This window comes from Dermacentor andersoni, chromosome 2, assembly GCF_023375885.2.
Source record: "Dermacentor andersoni chromosome 2, qqDerAnde1_hic_scaffold, whole genome shotgun sequence".
Lineage (NCBI taxonomy): Eukaryota > Metazoa > Arthropoda > Arachnida > Ixodida > Ixodidae > Dermacentor > Dermacentor andersoni.
In genome coordinates this window covers 68,339,506-68,359,645 of record NC_092815.1, presented here as the reverse complement: position 1 = coordinate 68,359,645, position 20,140 = coordinate 68,339,506, and the positions used below count along the sequence as shown (strand labels likewise).

General features: G+C 48.7%; 1 protein-coding gene across 1 annotated transcript in view; it reads right to left on the bottom strand.

Moving 5' to 3' along the window:
- Positions 1 to 20,140, bottom strand: part of LOC126541923 (chitin synthase chs-2-like) — a 154,499-nt gene that overhangs the window by 34,572 nt on the left and 99,787 nt on the right. The window contains exon 2 of the mRNA XM_055077016.2: positions 9,662 to 9,918. Within this exon, the coding sequence (XP_054932991.1) occupies positions 9,662 to 9,918 (257 nt within the window). The remainder of the gene's footprint in view (positions 1 to 9,661; positions 9,919 to 20,140) is intronic.

The following is a 20,140-nucleotide window of genomic DNA, read 5'->3' as shown; positions in this document are numbered from 1 at the left end:
GCTGTTCACGTTTCAGGGCGGTAAAACTTGGGGTGTGTCAGTACGCGCAATGTTGCAATTGCGCAGGGCACCTTTTCTGGGCTTATTGAGATACGGCTTGCTCCTACTGACCACTGCGGCGTCATAGTTAACGAGTACGCCAGCGACGCTGCTTGGTAAACTCTGTGGGGATGCGCGACCCTCGCGCCTCCCCTGATGTTTTTCCCGCATAGCGCGCCTCCTGTAGTGCGGCTTCGCCGCGTGGCGTGCGTGATGCCCGCGGCGGTCGATGTGGTTGGGGCGCAGTGCGAGAGATGGCGCTAGTGTTGCGCTGCTAACGCCGCCGACAGGCGAGGTTACTTGGGCGCCGAAAGGAAGGCGCTTGGTCTCTTTGGGTTCGGGAAGCAAGCGGGACGGACGTGCCGCGCCGACCCATGCTTCTGCGAGACCGTCTCGCGTGGCCGCCTTGGACACCGTTGGCGTGACTGTACACGCGAACGACCAGGCGTTGGGATCCAGCATGGGGCGAACACATTCGCTCGCTTTGCGGTCGTGGTGAGTCGGACTTCTAGATTTGTCGCGCGCCCATCGGCATGCTTTAGGGATAGCAACTCAGCTAGCTGGCATTGATCTATGAAAGGGGCAATAAATGCCCTTGTGATTGCTTGCACTACTGTGTTGTCGTTCCTTTGTCCCAAGAGTACGGAGGAGAACCCCGTATCTCCCCACATCTGGCGCCCAACGTGGGGCTCTTGGGGCATCGGACGATAGATTTAACAGTTTTGCATCGTTCGAGACCTTTGAACCGAAGCGTAGGCCTAGCGTGGATTTTGATCGCTAGCGTCGGCGGCGTGCTTTCTTGAGCGAGGCGACGGTGGCTGTAGTGTGTTTGAACTTATCAACATGCTAAGCCCTTTCGCAAGTGTTTTTTTTTTAATGACATTCGTCAGTACGAGAGCCACGTGGTCTGCATCCTGGGAGAGCGAGGCTGAGCGCCCGCGGAGCAGTGGCAAGCCTGAAGCGAGTGAGTACGGAAGCCTCGTGGGTGGTCCGAATTTCTTATGTAAATAGCTTCTTCTATCTCTTTGACTCGGATGAAGTCGCGGCTCTGGGAGCCGGGTGGCCGCGGGCCACGGGGGCCACGACGGGCTGACTGGTATTGCGGCCTGGCACCGGGCGCTCCGACACCGTCTGGGACGGTGGGCGCCGTCAACTCGGATGCTGTGTGCACCGAGCGGAGTAGGACCACCTCACAGAGCTAACGTCTCCTCGCGGCTGCCTGTTTTGCGCCCATTTTGGGTGTTGTTTTTGGATGCCGGTTGTTGTCAGGGTAGCGACGATTTAGGCCCAAGGCTTTACGAAGCTGCCTGTCGCACGTGGAGGGACACAACCTGGTGGACCGTGGCGTTGAGGTGTTGCAATTTGCTTCCCTCATTCTATTTAGCCTCGCACGAATTGAAATTACTCGTTCGGCTCAAGGAAGCGAGCTTCGTTCACGTGAACTTAGCATCTGAGTAGCTGCCCGATCTTTTGCTAGCCGAGTTGAACATCGTACCACGTGGGCGATGCGCATGCAGAATTCCTCTCCTTTGCACTACTGTAGTGTTTGCCGAGTGTGTTGAGTCTACGCAGCGTCATTGGAGTCACCCCGGGCGATGGTGATGCTGTGGCCAGTTCGGCGCAGCGACTTCGGCGGCCTCCTGCATCCAGCTCACAACCCTCGGCGGCGGACAAAGGAGCCAGCCGTCACCGACAGCTACGGCGGCTCTTGCCAGCAGGGCGCGTCGGCGCGAGCGACGCTTGCTCGTACCGACTACTGCGTCGTCGTCTCCGGAGTCCTGGCCTGGGATCGTGCCGTCGAGTCGCAAAGCTGCTGCTGTGACCGGCGGACGCCAGCGGTGTACCCAAGGACAATCGGCTCGCATGTTATAGACAGCGTGTGGACATTTCCCCGGCGCGGCCACTGTTGCATGTACCACCTTGTTCGCGAAGCACGTGTTGATGTTAGACCGTGTCACATGTTTCGCCGGAATAAGAAGTGATTTAAGGTTGGGTGGATGTGGGGATGCGCGACCCTCGCGCCTCCCCTGATGTTTTTCCCGCATAGCGCGCCTCCTGTAGTGCGGCTTTGCCGCGTGGCCTGCGTGATGCCCGCGGCGGTCGATGTGGTTGGGGCGCAGTGCGAGAGATGGCGCTAGTGTTGCGCTGCTAACGCCGCCGACAGGCGAGGTTACTTGGGCGCCGAAAGGAAGGCGCTTGGTCACAGAACACCTATACAAACTTAGAGAAGGGAAACTGTACCTTCCACAGTGCTACGGAAATAAGCATAGCGGTGGCGTCGTGAACTAAAGTATGCGACCACAGGTGGCGCTGTACAACAGGAAACGGAAACGGGGTTTTGCACACGCTTTACCAGGTTTTCTGTGGCTTTACTGGGTTTCTGGCTGCTGCGCCTCGATCGTGCTCCCGCCAGTTTAGTTGCTGTGTAGCAAACGTAGCGCCTGCATATTAATAGGCGCTACGTTTGCCACACAGCAATCAAACTGGCGGGAGCACGATCGAGGCGCAGCAGAATACATGTAGCGCTGAGTCACATCGAGTTAAGGCACACTCTAAACTGACTTTTAAGGGCATCCCGAGCGGTTTTTCGTTTATTACGCCGCCGTTACCCTGAGTTAAATTGTGCCGCCGCGCTCCAGCTGTTGCATTTCGTGCAGGGCTACTGACAGAATGCGGTTTCCAGGTGGCACGATGGCCTCGACTGGAATAAACGCACACGACACCAAAGATTGAGTAAGCCTGAAAATATTTATTTGCATTTTACAAGTACAACAAAAAGCACACGTCTACGCATCCACACAAACGCGGTTACATAGTGAAGAACATAGTCAAGAAATGGCTCATTAATAAGGGTAGCACAAACGCACAAGAAAGAAGACCTGAGCTACAAAACGTACGGTCGGCTGCTAAGTATAATAATTTCCCTGTCACCGCGCGTCACTTTTATACAGCATCTTTACAGCACTACCAGGCCGGGTAGTTTGGCGGAAAGAACGCAACCGCTTATACGGCCGTCAGCTGCCTCTTCCTTACGGGTGTCATAATTATCCTAATCTCCGCATCAACGTCGTGCAAGTTCGCATACAGGTATCTGTATCTGAACCATATGTGCCAGCTTAATACACGTGTAGTGAAAGTATGATAACCACTGCGTCTTATCAAACGTATTGGTTTTGCAAATGCGCATTACAGCTGACGGAACGACATACTGTAAGTGAAGCACAAGAGAGCAAGGACAAAAGGAGGATACAACACTTGAAGAAATGAAGAATTAGTAGGCATACAGCAAACAAGCGATGACGGAGAACACACAATGATGCATCGGGTGTTCTGTGACATCGGTTTGCGTACTTACGGTGTTATGGAGATCAACGGCATAAAAACGTACCTTCAAGCGTACTCCCTCAACCTCCGCCGCATTCATTATGATAGTCAACGCCTAAACAAAATGAGGCACTATTCTTTGCCAAGAGTAGACCTTACAGCAAGTCTATGTAATGACTCGCAGACGAAACCAGCATGCTTTCGAAAACGTTTTACCGCCGTAGTATTCGAACGCCAACGGCCAGGAAACACATCGATACCAATAGGCTGTCGGCTGTCGGTGGTTAATCGAGCACAAAAACCTTGACACTATAACTAAAAAGCAGCTTCAACAATCAAATATTTAAAAAATCAGCTGCCTATTTGCCTGAGGTAAAAAAACATCCTTAGACACCTCGATTGTTCATGTCAATGGTTTGTGTAAATTAAAAAATTCAGCATGTTCAGCGCCCCTAGCAGAGAAAGCACAAATTAAAGTAGTCGACCAAATTACAGTAGCTCCACTTGCGCGCTTACGCTGAAACGCGCCTCGATTGATTTTTCGCCCTCTGTGGCCATTTGTTGAACTTGAGAGTGTGCGGGGCCTGGCTTGGTCTCTTTGGGTTCGGGAAGCAAGCGGGACGGACGTGCCGCGCCGACCCATGCTTCTGCGAGACCGTCTCGCGTGGCCGCCTTGGACACCGTTGGCGTGACTGTACACGCGAACGACCAGGCGTTGGGATCCAGCATGGGGCGAACACATTCGCTCGCTTTGCGGTCGTGGTGAGTCGGACTTCTAGATTTGTCGCGCGCCCATCGGCATGTTTTGGGGATAGCAACTCAGCTAGCTGGCATTGATCTATGAAAGGTGCAATAAATGCCCTTGTGATTGCTTGCACTACTGTGTTGTCGTTCCTTTGTCCCAAGAGTACGGAGGAGAACCCCGTATCTCCCACAACTCTTTATGGCAGCAAAGAGAGGCCGATACGGTTGTCAAGGTCAGATGCCGTTATAGAAAACTTCGAGTGCTTTGCACGAGATATCCTTTCTCCGTGTCGAACGCTCCAAGTTTTCAAGACAGCCGACTGCACCACCGGCTCTTTAGTGCGCATTCGCATCTGAACTGGATTCTCCTGACGCGATGATACCCTGGTTTGTCGGCTACGGCTCGCAGTGGCCTTTACAAGTATTTTGCTTTTCGCACTGGAACGACCAACAGCGCTACGTGTGATGACAGCGGTCGCGAGGAGATCCTTCAACACCCTCTGTGTGAATGTCCCCGCTACATTGTAGAAGAGACGATCACTCGCGACTGCGCTAGCTCGCTTTGATGGCAGTCGGTTATCTGCCATCGGCTTCGCGAGCCATCGCAGCAGAAGGTGATGAAGGCACTTCTACATAGTTGAGCGCAGCCATAGAGAAAGAAATTCAGCAAGAGCGGGCACTGGGCGAAAACTGGCAGCAGGAAATGCGTCACGCTAGTACTGATGCCAGCTGTTAGCTGACGCGAGCACCGGGAAAAAAAGATCGTGAAGGTTGGCAGACAACGTTTCATTTCTTTTTGTTCTTTCCCGCCAAAACTAAAGAAAAAGCTTTGCGTATAAATTAACTTTACGAATTGTTTTTCTTGCGTTACATAGCGACAAGCCAATGACACGCCAGACGAGCCAGATGCATCCGCCATGCGCAAGACAAGCCACCGAAGCGAGCGAGGCCGGCTGCGCATGTGAGCGTTCGCCTCTTCTGCAACCCGTATGTCTTTTTTACAGCGAAGCTGTATATTAGCTACGCTGCGGCGGTGGTCGATGTCCGTCCGTCTACGCGTCGCGTTGACACGAAAAAAAATTTCGTCTCCGGTTTCTCGCGAATGCTCTAGCTCTCAACCTATAATGTAGGTATCTTGGAAAAATCCTACTGAAATTGGCCGCTAAGACGACTCTATCATTACGCCGAGTTTCATTTACTTGTCATAATTAGTTCACAGTGAAGTTGCAAACGTTACAGAATTCCCGTCTGCTGTTAATACATGGCCGTCTGCGGAAGGAGTATGGTTACAGAAAACGGCTGTAACTTGTTTTATCGAAACTATCCTGAAGCAAATTATATGACCATTAGCCGCTAAGACGACTAACACTACGCCGAGTTTCATCTACTTTTCATAATTGCGTAGTTCACAGGGAAGTTGTAAATATTGTGGAATTCCCGTCTGCCATGCGGCGGTACTTGCACACGTCACTACTTCATAGAAGAATAAGAATAAATCACTCCGCAGTCAAAAGATGTATTCGTTGTCTGTGTACTTCAATACTACTACTACTACTACTACTACTACTACTACTACTAATAATAATTATAATAATAATAATACCTATGTACACATAGATACCCGTATATTCAGGTAAAACACAACACAGCTTCGCTGCTCGTCCTTCTTCACAGAGTGGAAGGGCTGATGAACTTTGGGGCGGGGGGGGATACCCTCGTTTCTTGGGCTCCCGGCGTATTTTTGCGTTCCTTCTGCACTTCGACGCGGTACCACTGCGGTATTGGACTACGACAAGGTGAGAAATTTTGTTTGACACTCTGCGCTGCATTTCAAGCAATTTAGGCTCACGGCACGCCACCGAGCGTTGTGACGCAGTTAGTTTCGCGTGTACTGAATCCTACTGGGACAAGTCTGTGACTCTTTCTTTGACCCCCCCCCCCCCTCCCCCCCACATCGTTATAACTTAGTCTGGTACTATTTAGGGTACTTTTGGAGCACGTTGACCGCACCGGGCATTGTGACGCAGTTAGCGAAAAGCAGCTCGGCCGTTGTGACGCACTTTCGCGTGTACTGAATCTTACTGGGTTTTCAATCAGATGTTTTCATCAAATTTTATCCCTTTCAGTCACGATGTCTCCATTCGGAGAGGCGAGTTTCTTGGTTGTCTTTTTCATCAAAAAGGCAAATGAGTCACGCTGCACACTGGTGCGACTAATATTCGAGACGCAAATAGACGTAATGAGTGCCATCTGATGCAAAGCGGCGAAACACTACTGCAGAAAAAGATGTTTCAAGATGAACGCTTCCACGTTTTACGGGAGCTCCGATGAGTAGCTGTTCAAAGTTCTCTTTTATCTTAGCCTAAATAATTCAGAACAGAAAAACCCCCTGTTTTATGTAAACAAAGACCTACGTTTTATGAAAAACAGGTACTCAAAACTCAGGGTTCTGTTATTGAATTGTTTGGCTCTGTTTTGATCCGCGTCCCCATATAAGACACCGTGACTTACTCACTCTTTTCCACGCCGGCGGCCCATACGCACTGCGCGGAAATTTAAAACTACCGACGCTTTTGTGAACTTGTTTCGCCATCTAGTTCACTGTCAGAAAATTACAATTTCGGTTTGTTTGTATTATTCTTATTTTCGAGTGACGGCAATTTTTAAATGTGGAACCAAGATCGCAGTATGCACTATTTGATTGTGAAGACGGTAGACGTTCTCGTTTCCGGATCATTGAGCGAATAACGTCGGTCTGAAGATTATTTCGATCCTCTAGTGGTTGTCTGGATATAAGTGATCCCCAGTTTGACGCCAGATCAACAAAATTTCATTCGGGCGAAGAAGACCCGCAGAACCAGCCCGGACTTGTCTTGCTTTTTTTTTTTGTATTCGAGAATTTTCGTCTGCGCTGCAATTTAGCATTGTTTCTTTTAACGTCCTTCCCCAATAGCTAATTTCAATTCGCCGTTTTTGCTCTAAACTTGTCGGGATCACTAATATACCAGGTACAATGAGAAGGACCGCTCGTCATGCGGTACAAGTAATAAAAGTGTGTGGGTGAAGACCAGGGTGCGCTGCCGGAAATGGGACGTTTCTCTGCGCATCGCTGCTGAGGAGGACTGTCACTTCCAATATCACAGCCTGTGAACCCGTTGGTACAACATTCGCACAACCTTCAATAAAAAATTTCCATCCTTTCTGTAAACCACCAAAGCGTACTAGCGAAAAAAAAAAAATACCGTTGAGTTACGATGTCTCCATATGAGGATGCGACCGAATTTGCCTAATAACTCTGCTAGAGAGGTGAATTTTTTTCCTTCACACTCTGGGCACCTAAAACATCAACACCTCTAAGTTTTAAATGTGTGCCTGCAGAATATCATAATTCATGACTGTAGGGGCTATGTATGGTATAGTTTGGGATGTGTCGGGCATTTTCTACGTCATGTTTGTAAAAGCGAATTGATTTTATTTGTGATGTCGCTCATTCAACACTTTCGTACGTTTCGCCTCTACACGCAGTTTCCTTATAAGGCCTAAATACCAAATGGACACACGTTTGTAATTGACTCTTTTTTTTCAGCAGATGCCGTCCGGTGGAGCTTCGTACGGGAACTACTGCTGCTTACCTGGTGCCATAACATTGAATGAACGCAGCAAAAGCCTGGAACGAGCACTTATATAGAGAAAAATAAACATTTCCTCATTTCACAAAGCTTCTTGCGTCTACTTTATGAAATTGCACGTTGCACAGAGGACAGATTGGAAAAAGGCTTGCAAAGATCGCTTGCAGTCATATTTAATTTACTAAATATAAAACGATGCCTCACCAAGACAGCGCACGATTGAGCAGTAGAAGCAAAAAGAAAAGCCGCGCCGACCAGCGCGGCCGGTTACAGCGTACCAGCTAGCGTTGAAAAACCGCGCGCGCCAAAAATCGAAACCAGAAGTGTAGTTCAGGTTTGAATACCAGCCGTTTGGTGCGCTACAGTCAATTCGGCCGCTGGGCTCTATGGGAGTGTTCGCTCTTGTTCCTACGTTGGGCCGTCGGCGTAACCCGCAGAACGAATGAGCCTCTCGAAGGATGAAAAAAGAGCGAATTTGGAGGATGAAAGACGGCAATAGCGAAGAGAACCCGAGGAGGAAACCGGAGGAGGAAAGTACAGCAGAAGCATGAGGAGGAAAGCGGAGGAGGAGAGTACGGTAAAATGGTGAGAAGGAAAGCGGAGTGGCGCACGAGACTTGCTCTACCACCGAAGGATAAAAAAAGAGTAAACGCGGAGCGCAGCGGAGGATGAAAGACAGCGATAGCGAAGAGAGCTCCAGGAAGCAAGCGGAGGAGGTGGGTACAGCGGAAGCATGCGGAAAGCAGAGCGCCGCACGAGACGTGCTTCACGGCGGGGACCCGCTACGAGATGGCGCCATAATAGCATGCACCGTCAGCGGGCCGCCGATGACGTCATTACTAAGGCACGCTGCGAGCGCGTCCACCGTTGCCATATATGGAAACGAAGCGCTGGCGTGGGCTTCAGATACACTACGCACGTGCTACTTCGCCTGCGCTGCCGCCGCGAGAGCAGTGCTGTAGGTGTTCTGTGAATGGGGAGCTCGGCGCGGAGGTGCTTCGCCTGCCGCTGCGCTGCTGAACGAGCTGCCCTGGCAGAGGCTCAGCGCCGCCACCGAGAGGATCCTGTTGTTCAGATTCAAATTCTTTGCCTTAATATATCGCGAATTCAGAAAACCTAAAAAGCTGAGCTCAGGAAGGAAGGAAGGAAAAAGTGGAGAAGGAAAGGCAGGGAGGTTAGCCAGCTTAGCCAGTTTAGCTCAACCGGTTTGCTAGAGAGAGAGAGAGCACATAGCACAGCACACAAATTTTGCATTGGGGAGTATCGTAACCATCGGTGAATTTCTGAAGGATAGCATACATGCACAAGCGCCTTGAGCCTGAATTCGTGCTCATTTTGCTGCACTTGGTCCGGTGCTGTGATAATGGGCGGTACCCGTCACCGGATGTGATAGTCTGTTTGCGCTCTCTGTCCCTCTATATATATTCTTATTTTTCTATCTCCCCCTCCCTCGTTTCGCAGTGTAGGTTAGCAAATAATATTTTCTGTTGTTGTTAACCTCTCTGTCTTTCTCCTTTCTTTCATCTTTTTGCCTCTTGCTTTCGTGCCGTTAGGCGATACGTGCGATGATTACGTGCTTATATTGGTGAACGTTTAGTGTATGAGAATTGGGTACTTGCGCCAAAACAGCAACCATTTCTGTTAAGAAAAAGAAATATGCAACTTCAAGCGCGCGTCTTTACTCATAAAACGTAGATCATGCAAACCTGCCTACTCCTAGAACAAATAAATTAAGGAGGAGCGCAATTAAAACGCATCTCTTACAGCGAACATATTTTACCAAACGAAGGAGCTCTTCATAAGCGGACTCGGCTGTACGAAGCCTGTAAAGTTATCTCAGCCTTGGTCAGACTTATTTGTCACCTTCATGAGGTGTTTCACAATCCTTCAGCGTTACAACCGTAAAGTTTGTCTGGAAGACTCACACACTTCGCGATTGCAGACCGTTCGTGTGCGGTTGAGACCCCTTCCGCTGCGCAAGCCTTGGATCTGCGACGTCATCACCAGAAGTGTGGCCTTGGAAAGCACCGAGCCGCAGAGCACAACGGCGAAGGTGATCACGTATGCGAGCACTTTGGAACCCTTGAGGAAGATCGCCGTCGCGAACGACCTCACCGTTTCGTCCGTGTCTTCTGGAGGCGACTCCTTGAACAGCTGCATGATTGTGCCAGGCCGGCCGGTACTGCGTACGCCAACATCAGGTGCAACCACATGAAATGCATCTCGGCAGTGTTCATTTCGCTTGAATTTAGAACAACGCAACGTGGGACAGGGACAGAAAGGAACGTACCCTACTCCGTGTCGCGCTCTTATAAATTCAGGATGATCAACCAGCAAAGCCAAATTCTGACGTGATCATTTCTCTTCTTGAACTAAGTCCTACGCAGACACATCCGGCCAGAAATTCCTGCAAGGCGATATTGTTGGACGCACACAACTCTTGACGGTCCTTCAAGAGTTCTTATAGGCACGCTCCTAACGCAATTATAAATTCTTGAAGGTCCCAGGAGACTTAGTGTGTGCACGCTACCAACGCCAATACGTTTATTGGATAGCTCTTAAAGGGGTCCTGAACCACCTTTCGGGCTTGGTGAAAAAACACAGAGCGCGGTTTGCATACGCTGCTGTGTACATCTCAGTCATGTCTTGCAGTCGTGCACTGCGCGTGGAGCTCGCAAGCGGAGCGCGAAGTCACCTTTCTCTCAAACGCTCTCTTTTCAACAGAAGCCTGCTCCTCACTCTTTTCTGGGCGCTTTACTTCGCCATATATCAGATTCCCACATGCGGCTGCCATTGGCAAATAGCTGACATTTTTGTTTTAATTATGGGGTTTTACGTGCCAAAACAACTTTCTGATTATGAGGCACGCCGTAGTGGGGGACTCCGGAAATTTAGACCTCCTGGGGATCTTTAACGTGCACCTAAATCTAAGTACACGGCTGTTTTCGCATTTCGCCCCCATTTGATCCCGCGGCCCCCTGCTTAGCAGCCCAACAGCATAGGCAATAAGCAACCACGGCGGGTAAATAGCTGACATGAATCAAGTAGGGTGGTTGGATCAGTACGCTTCTTCCTACTATTGATGTGTGTATTTATTGACGAAGAAGCACTCGAAAATTAGATTTCGAATTTCGATAATAGTTACGTACTTCCGGAAGAAGCCGACTATCGTCTGTTCACGCTCGGCCGCCTGCGTAGGAAATAAAATTTGGCCACCCTGCTTATCGGTGTCGTAGCCGTCGGGTCTGGTTAATTTCGGCTAGTTTTGAACACTCAACTAGCCTCGAACCACGCGAAACTTAAGGTCAAACCACAGGCATATTTGCCAGCGCGCGCTTACCAACACCTGGCCACTCTTGGTAAGACGCCTTGGGAGACTTCGCTTCGTATTGAGCTATTGACAGGGTTTCAAAATGCGCAAGTTGGATGTGGCTACTATTCGTCGGTCAAGCTGGCATAGGGCAGCTGGCGTAAGGCTTGAATTTGAAATGAATTGAAAAGCACTTCAAATGCATTTCTCTACTTAGATAAAAAGTGATTCAGGAACACTTTAAGACCGGTTACGTGCTAACTCTCAGCACCATTACGATATTCCTTCGAGATTCCTAATGACGCGTTCGACACCAAGACAAATCTTAACGGCCCTTCGATATTGCCTATGACGTTTCCAACAGAAGAGGTGGTAATTTTTCCTCACTCAGTTTCCGTCTCCTTAAATACGTTTCAGAATTCAACCATGTACTCATGTACGGCCATTCATCGGCCTTCAGCTTCGTTGAGGTAGCTGCAAAGCTTTTTGTAAGGCGTCATTTGTCCTTGAGAGAACCGCAACTACGGTAAGTGGGGTCATCTGAAGCACAAACTTACACCAACCGCTCGAAAACATCAGCCCCGACACCATCATCAAGACATCAACATTCCAAAATACGAGCAGCCAACAGACAAACAAACAAGAAACCTGACGTATTTTTTATTGAGAAGGAAGACAAGTAGTAACACATGGAGCGTAGTTGCTCCGTGGCCTCTGTCTGAAAAGAGGAGAGCCATCGACTCGCTGATTTTTTCACGAGTTTCTCCTCTTCATCCTTTATACTATACTCACTACCTGCTGTGCTTTTGATGCGAAAGCATCAAATGGTCAATTGAGTGAAAAAGCCGGTGTCGATAGCAGCGAAGCCGCACCTAAATTCGCATTGGCTGCGAGGTCACGTTACGTGCGCACCTCGACGGAGCAGAGTGGTTGAAAGGGGACCTGCAACGACGCTGGCGTGCCAGCTGTTGTGTGAGGGGAGAGGGCATTGCCGCGACGCCACGTCAACCTCTCTCTCTCTCTCGGAAGCCTGTGTTATCCGCGCGTCCTTGTCCGCGCTGGCTCTCTCTTGCCTGCGTTCTAACTTCGCCTCGGTAATCGCTATAGAGAAATCATTGCATAAAAAGAAAACCAGAATAATTTCAAAAGCAAAACGTTGGCGGTAGTGAGTTTCTGAGTGTCTTACCTACTGGATTAAGCCGGACAAGCGTCTCGACTCCCGCACTTGCTCCCGAGGAGTTCATAACTCGAAGGACCGCTTAACGGCGTTCAATTGAGCATTAATGTTTTCGCATTTACAACTCATAAGTGCTTAGGTGTCCTCGAATTTCTTTTTTAGTTTTGACATTAAGAGCTTCTTCAAGTGTATTTTACCACTAGCCATCACTGGGTGACCTTTTCTACTCTCTCTTGCCGTCATAGTAGAGAGTATCATCACGCCTAATAACGCATAATGTTACAAGCTTGAAGTTGTTGAGTTCAGACATGGCTGTGTCATGGTGCCACGGAATAAGAAAACAAGAACGAAAGTAGCAGACAAAAATGTTCTTGAAGGCATTTTTGGTGTCTCCAGCGTACAAAATCAAAACAGTTTCAGCATTTTAAAAAAATTTCTTAATAATGTGATTTCAAAGCTCTGTATCAACCTCCCCCTGTGCGAAGTTACTAACCGTAACTTACTCCATCGCGTATGTCTGTCGCGTGCAACCTGTTAAAGAAAGCATCATTGCAACGTGTCTGCATACAATGACATGACGGCGAGCCTACAGCCCAAGTAATTACATTTACCCAGCTGTGTGAATTGCTGATGGGATTGTGCTCTCTCTCTCTCTCTCTCTCTCAAAAACAGAAAAGAAAGAAAGGAAGGAAGAAGAAAAGAAATAAAGAGAAGAGCTAAAATTGACTGTCATGCCGTTTAAACTGGCAGGCCGACATTTGTACCCTAATCCTGCACAGATAGGACTCGTCGACGACCATATTCGTCTCATAGAAACAGCCCCGTGAGTGTTCATTGACCTGACTTGCTAGCGGGTGAGTATGGCGCTGTATATTGCGTGATTGGGATGAAAAAAAAATTGACTCGCCATCCCGACCCCGCGAAAGTGGATGGCCAGCGAAGCTCTTAGAAAACCACTCAAATGTTGTCGACGGGGATATGAAATGTTTTATTGTTCTGCCTATAGTCTTAGCGCGACACTGTTGTTGAGCATTACGATTTTGCACTCTTCGATGCTCATCGTATTACGCTACTCTTCGGGAGTCTTTGCGCGGTCTACCCATAAAGGTTTTGCAATGAAATGAATCATTCGCTCGGCGGGTCTCCCTTTTATATATGAAGTTTGGTGACGTCACTCACTGATTCGTATGCTGCTGTTGCCCCCTTTCCACCGGAGCAGCTTATGCATCTGTAATCTTTACCGGGAAACACACGCGGGGAGGAGGAACATGCCTTGCATTGTTCACAGGCGCCTTATCATCCATCATGCCATTTTGACGCTTGTTCTGTTCTTTTCGTTGTAGAAATGAATACTGAGCTGTGTGTTGTATGCCTGATTACAATGGAGACATGCACTTCTTTGGGTTCATTCTTTTTTTTTTTTTTGCTGACGGACACGAGAAATCCTGACCAACTAGAGGCTAACAGCTTCGCTGTAAAAAGCAATTGCAGCGTAACAGTCTTTCGGTGCTTCTACCGGTCAAAGGCGTTACGAGCGTGCCGCAGCAGAAAAGTAATGCGGTACATGGAAGTGTTAGGGTTCAAGCTAATTATACATGTCATTACATTATTTTGTTTTTGGCCTCGCGAAAGGAAACGTGCTAGTCGACATCACATCAGGATGCATCGTGGTGCCATTGTCAGTGACGCTAACACTAAGCTTCTTCCTGTCGCTTGAGCAAAATAAGAGTACGCCATACGCTTGCTTAAGAAAAAAAATTAAGAGAGAAAATACCTTCCTTGATGGAGTGTAACGCACTCGAGAACCTCATCTGACCGGAGAAGTGCAGCGTACAAGACTGATTGTAACGGGAAGCCTTGCCCTCGAACACAGTTACAACTAGCCCGATGATGATCACTATGTCGCCAATGTCGGTGGTGACGTCACGACGACTGCGCTCTCGGAATGAAAACCTGTAGCGACGTGGGGCAACGCTGCTGAAATGTTGCTGTTCTGATAGACGTCTTACGGTACTTCTGAGGAGCTATTCTTCTGAGGTGACAAGATTGTGACAATAAAAAAAAGTGGGGGGGGGGGGGGGGGGGGTTACGTGTCAGAACCACGATCTGATTAATAGGCACGCCGTAGTGGGGGACTCCGGAAATTTGGACCGCCTGGACACCTTCATCTAAGTACACGGTTGTTTTGCCGTATGCATACAAACGAATTTGCAGCATCGTATGGTCTGTGCTGCGCATGTGTACCTAGTTTGAAGTTTCACTCACATTCGAGTTCTCGTTTAACTTTTCGGAAATGAAAGACAACTTTAATTACGCTAGTAGATCCGATCGCTGTGTAAGTGGCAGTGACACACAACACGATGAGCACATGCGGGCTTGACTGCAGGTGATTTGGCCGCAGCAGTTTGCGTCATACAGATGTCAGCCGATTTAACATATGCGAGTGTTCCCGTACAGTAGAGGAACACGCTCGTGGTTATTTTACTTCAGTATTAAACCTTGGTAAGGCAGAAGCTGCATTTGCAGTAACCACACTCAGAACACGTGCAGGTAATTTGAGTGCAGCAGCCTAAATTGGCAAGACGACTGAAATGTGTGCCGGCAGCAATGTGATTCTTATAAAGAGATGGACGTTTCACTCCTTGTTGCTATTTGGTTCGCACTTATGATGCAAAAGAAGCGAAATCGTGTGAAGAAACGACGCTCTTTCTTGTCCGGTATAGTTCCTTCATATATAGTTCCGCATTTTTTTTTTCGCGCCATAGGCAAACGTTTGGCAATGTGCAGTTGGGAGACATACATGCGACACTTCTGCGGGAAAAGTTATACCAAGCAATCAGTCAACGGACAAGGAAGAAAAAAAAAAAGAAAACCCAAAATTAACAGCGTTCTAGCGCGCAACCCGGCGGGCTGCTTTCTTTTATCGTTGCGTATACTATATATTATTTGGCTAACATGAAACAAATAGTTCAACGAATAGCGTTACAACAACATGTATTGTTATACTGTACGCGTGGTGCCCCAAATTACGTGCGTTCGCTTAATTGAGATACCTTATAACACACACAATCTGATGGCTCTGGAGTGATGTGCTTACGGTGCATAAAGCATACGGAAAAGGTTTCCCTGTAAACACTACGCGCGTGCATAGTTACGTGTATTGGGTAGCCATTGTCCCGCGGAAACCGCTGTGGCTTCTGTTAAAGTTTGTTCAGTGTGGTAAGACAGATGACATTGACGATGACGACGATCGATAAGGACCACAGTGATGACTCCGGGCCCATCCAAGCCAATTAAAAGCCCGTAGCGGTTATCGCTCTAAATCAAAGTGAAATGATAGGGCGAAAGGCGGAATTCGCTCCACAGTGGCCACGACAAATAAACATGCTGCTGGGGAAATAAGGCTCTCTGGTGCACAGTCTTCTTCACAGATAAAACATGTCTCATATTCGAAGTAAAGTGCTAAAGGTAAATAAGTGCGAGCCTATATACTGCTAAAATCCGCAGGATATATTTGCATTCCGTGGCAGACATTCCGAAAAAGAAAAGCTTAGTGAGACTTGTATGCATAATATCTATTGTACTACGAAAACTGGAAATCACGTTTTTCTAAGATCTGACACACCCGAATCACTTAACGTGGCGACGGAGCGGCTGAACTGGTTTGTCTCGTTGTGTCTCGTCCTTCATCGGGTCGAGCAAGTTTCAGTGCGTTCTAATTCGTGTATTCACAAATGGGCTCCTACCTGACGCTCTCCATAGACTCCGCTGAGTGGAGAGTATCGGCCTACATCTATCGAAGTAGACATTACGCTCAGGAGTTGCTTGAGAAAAACCCTTTTCATTACAGTGCTTTCGATTACAGTCTGAAATTGTTTTATAACAATGTATAGGTAGCAGGAATCACCCAGGAGCGATAGTGACGCGTAGTCGCTGATATAGCCGATACGCCATTCACTCGGGGTGCAGAAATATTGTGGTGAAACGCCAGACTATCCACCCAACGATAAATTTGGACATTTATGTGGGCAACGTGGGAAATGTGGACATTTATGTGGGAAATGTGGACAAGGAGAAATGTGGGCTTGACCGAGGTGACAGGTTTTAGAGACACTAGGGACAGCATAAATGGTACTGACCTGGGGACTAGTAACAGACGAACTTCATATTGGTTACACAAAGGATTACAAAACATGGAATGAAGAGAACTTTCTTTTGATAATGTAGCTTGACTTAAAAAAGGTAGTTAAAAAATTTATGTATCGAGATAGTCTTCATGAAAGAGCTTGAGGCATATACAATCGCCTCATTTCAAATGGAAGGCCCACATCGTCGTCGTCGTCGTCGTCGTCGTCGTCGTCGTCGTCATCATCATCATCATCATCATCATCATCATAATCAAAATTTGTAGTGGACATAGAAGCTGTTCTTGTGAATATGGTATATATTAGTCCATGATCCAAGAATCGACGTTTTTTCAGTTTCTGTAGTTACTCATCCATCGGCAACAACGTGACACGTTTAGTCTCGTCCGAAAGAGGGGGCGCTACGGTGCATTCGCAGAGAACGGACGCACCTCACATGGCCTTTGTGGTTTTTCATCTAATTCTGCAGAAAGACCCATCGCAGCCGAATCCCAAAACCACCATAGGTTCTGTTCGACATTGTGACCTGTGGGCACTTCTCCCAGGTCGTTTGGTGCAATTTTGCACAATTTGCGGCCTTTTCTTCGGACGAGCGTGCTAAGCATACCTCCGGTTGGTAGGCCTAGCAGGAGTACTGCAAGTGCTAGGCTCTTCCGCTAACGACGGAGACCGCAATGCAGCTACTCGTAGTCCTAACCCAAACGTGGAGGAAGCCACTGCGATGCATCATGAAGCAAGCGACGAGGATTACGCAGCACTAACACCGGAAGACAACACCCAGTGGGTCGACCTCGTATCCGGCTAAGCGACGCCGACAGCGCAAAACCGATCGTGAACTAAGCCGTACGCCTGCCCTGCCCTTGTCCAGTCAACCAGCCCAGTCACAGGCCTATCCCTCGGCCCTGCCCACCGCTTAAGGGATGATTTTAAGCTTGTACTGACACCACAAGACGGACTTCACCCACGTCACTACAAGACGGGCTTCAGCTAAGTGAAGCATAAGCGCCGACTACAGGGGGGCTCCGGGGCCCGAACCCCCTCCGTAGTTTTCCGAAGGGGACAGAGCCTTCCCGGTGAACCACTCAAGAGTCGAACCACTCGAGAACCACTCGAGAGTCGGATGAGAGTAACAACCACGTACCAATGAAGTGAATACAATCTTTTATACTTTTTATCATCATCACGATGCCCAGCTTCGTCGCCGTTTCCTGATTCTTGCGTTGAAGGCCCACCTTACCCGGTCGAGATCGAATCAGCTGTGAGCTGTTGTCTTAGAGTAGATAAGGTATACGGATGGTATTTTTCTTTCTTTTCTTTTTGCCACAAAACCTATTGCCACAGAAGCGAATTCACAACGTCAGTTCAAAGGTTTAAAAGGTGCGTTTTGTTTCGTCCCAGTCGCCATGCCACTCTAATGAGAAGGAGGTAAACATGAACCTTGCCTTGGGAGCTGCAAATGGCAGCGAGAGGAAGGCCGCAAATATATAACAGTCATGTAAGTGTGGTGGTAGAACAAACGCATCGACTATCATCAAAAATTATGAAAACCTGAGACATACCGGCAGCTTCTAGAAATAGCGCGGAGGACTCCATCTTTGAGTCCTAGGCTACGCACGGACGTTCAAGCATTTATGGCCGCAAACCCCCATGCTAGCGTGAGGGGACGTGGCCGCCCAGGTACCAATTTCCAAGTCGTCAGTTTGGAGGATTCTAATTGACGTCCTTCCACCCGTCCCATCTTAACCAGCACCAATGGTTGGAAGATAGGGACCTGCAGAATCGTCTAGATTTCTCGAATTGGGTCCTCACAAAAACCGATGAGTCACCGGAGTTTTTGAGCAACATCACGTGCACAGATGCTGCCAACCTTTGCAGAAACGCCCAGGTAAATTCGCATAATGCACACTACTGAAGTGACTCCAATCCACACTGGGTAAAGCGCAACCGGCACCAGTACCAGTGGTCGTTCGATTACACACTGAAAACTGGACAGCCTTACGTGGACGAAATTCTTGAAGGAGTGGTGGATGAGTTCCTCAGCGAAGTCCTGCTACCACGCCTACCACTTCTGTGGTATCGGCAAGGTGGGGCACCAGCACACAGCAGCAGCCGAGCACGAATCTGGCTGGATGCGACTTTTCATGAGCAACAGATTGGAAGGCGTCGGTCTATAAATTGGCTGGCTAGGTCACCTAAGCTCTGTCCATTCGATTTCTTTCTTTGGGGTTATATGAAGAGAGAGAAAAAAGCAGGGATAGGAAAGGCAGGGAGGTCAACCAGAAGAGCATCCGGTTTGCTACCCTAGACTGGGGGTGGGGGAAAGGGGAATAGAAAGAGGAAAAGGGTAGAAAGTGAGCACTGAGTGCGTGTGGGCGGGACACTATGCACAGGGACACTATAAACGGTCTCGTAAGCCGGTGCACTTCAAGTATTGCACTAATGCACGATTCGCTTTTCGTGCCAGTGACGGGTGTGGCCACGGTCCGAGCATCTTTGACTCGTTGAACGGTCTTAAGTCCAGTCGGTGTAAAGTTTCCCGCAGAGAGAGGCATTGTACATCGTAGCGGGGGCAGGTACACAATAAGTGCTCGATGGCCTCCTCGCACCCACAGGAATCGCACACCGGGCTCTCGGCCATTCCCAAACGATAAGAGTATGAGTTCGTGAACGCTACTCCCAGCCACAAGTGGTACAGCAAGGTTGCTTCACCTCGGGAAAGGCTAGATGGCAGTTGTAGCCGCAGCGTGGGGTCAAGCTTATATAATCGGCAGTTGAAGGCACCTGAACTCCAGAGATCTTGCGACTTTTTGCGTGCATGTAGGCGAAGTTCCCTGGCAGCGCTCGCCAAAGGTATTGAACGTGTCTGGGTATCTTCGTGGGCAGACCGGGAAGCCTTGTCAGCTAGGTTGTTGCCGACGATGCCACAGTGAGCAGGAATCCATTGAAATATGATGGTGTGCCCTCTTTCTAGAGCATAGTGGTGCGCTTCCCTGATGTCAGATGTCATCTGCTCGTAAGTTCTGTTGCGTAATGCAGACTTGATGCTGTGAAGGGCTGCCTTAGAGTCACAAAATACGACCCATTTCTCTGTTGGCTCTTCGCTGACGTACATCATAGCGGCATGGAGAGCTGCAAGCTTTGCCGATGTAGATGTAGTCGTATGCGACAATTTGAATTTAACTGTAACCTTCTTGGCTGGAACGACGAATGCGGCAGTTGAGCTGGTACGGGAGGTCGAACCATCGGTATATATATGTATGTGGTCCTGATACGTCTGGTGCAGTAATAGGAGCGTAAGTTGCTTCAGAGCCGGCGATGGATGATCGGATTTTTTTGTAATTCCAGGAATAGCAAAATTCACTTGAGGCTGTCGTAGGCACCACAGGGGAGATGAAGGCTTTGTCGCCGGTGTAAAATATGACGGTATACACTCTTTATGAGCGTTAATCACTCTTGAAAAGGTCGCTTGAGGTCTCTCGGCTGGTAGGGAGGCCAAATGATGGTCCGGGATCCTTGACAGATGGCGAATGTGCGCTCTGAAAGAGTCGGCAGCTACGTGTGTCTGGATCATATGGTCCCCAGCTCTGGCAATTGTTGCGGCTGTTGACGTGCACCGAGGCAGCCCTAAACCTGTGAGAAGGTAATAATGCGTCCCAAATGTCTGTCCTTTTCTCTGTCATATCAGTGTCACAACCGTTTGCCTTAGTTTCTTTCCACTGACCCAGTTAGATATTCGGGGCTTTACCAAGTATAGTTCATTTAGCGTTTCTTT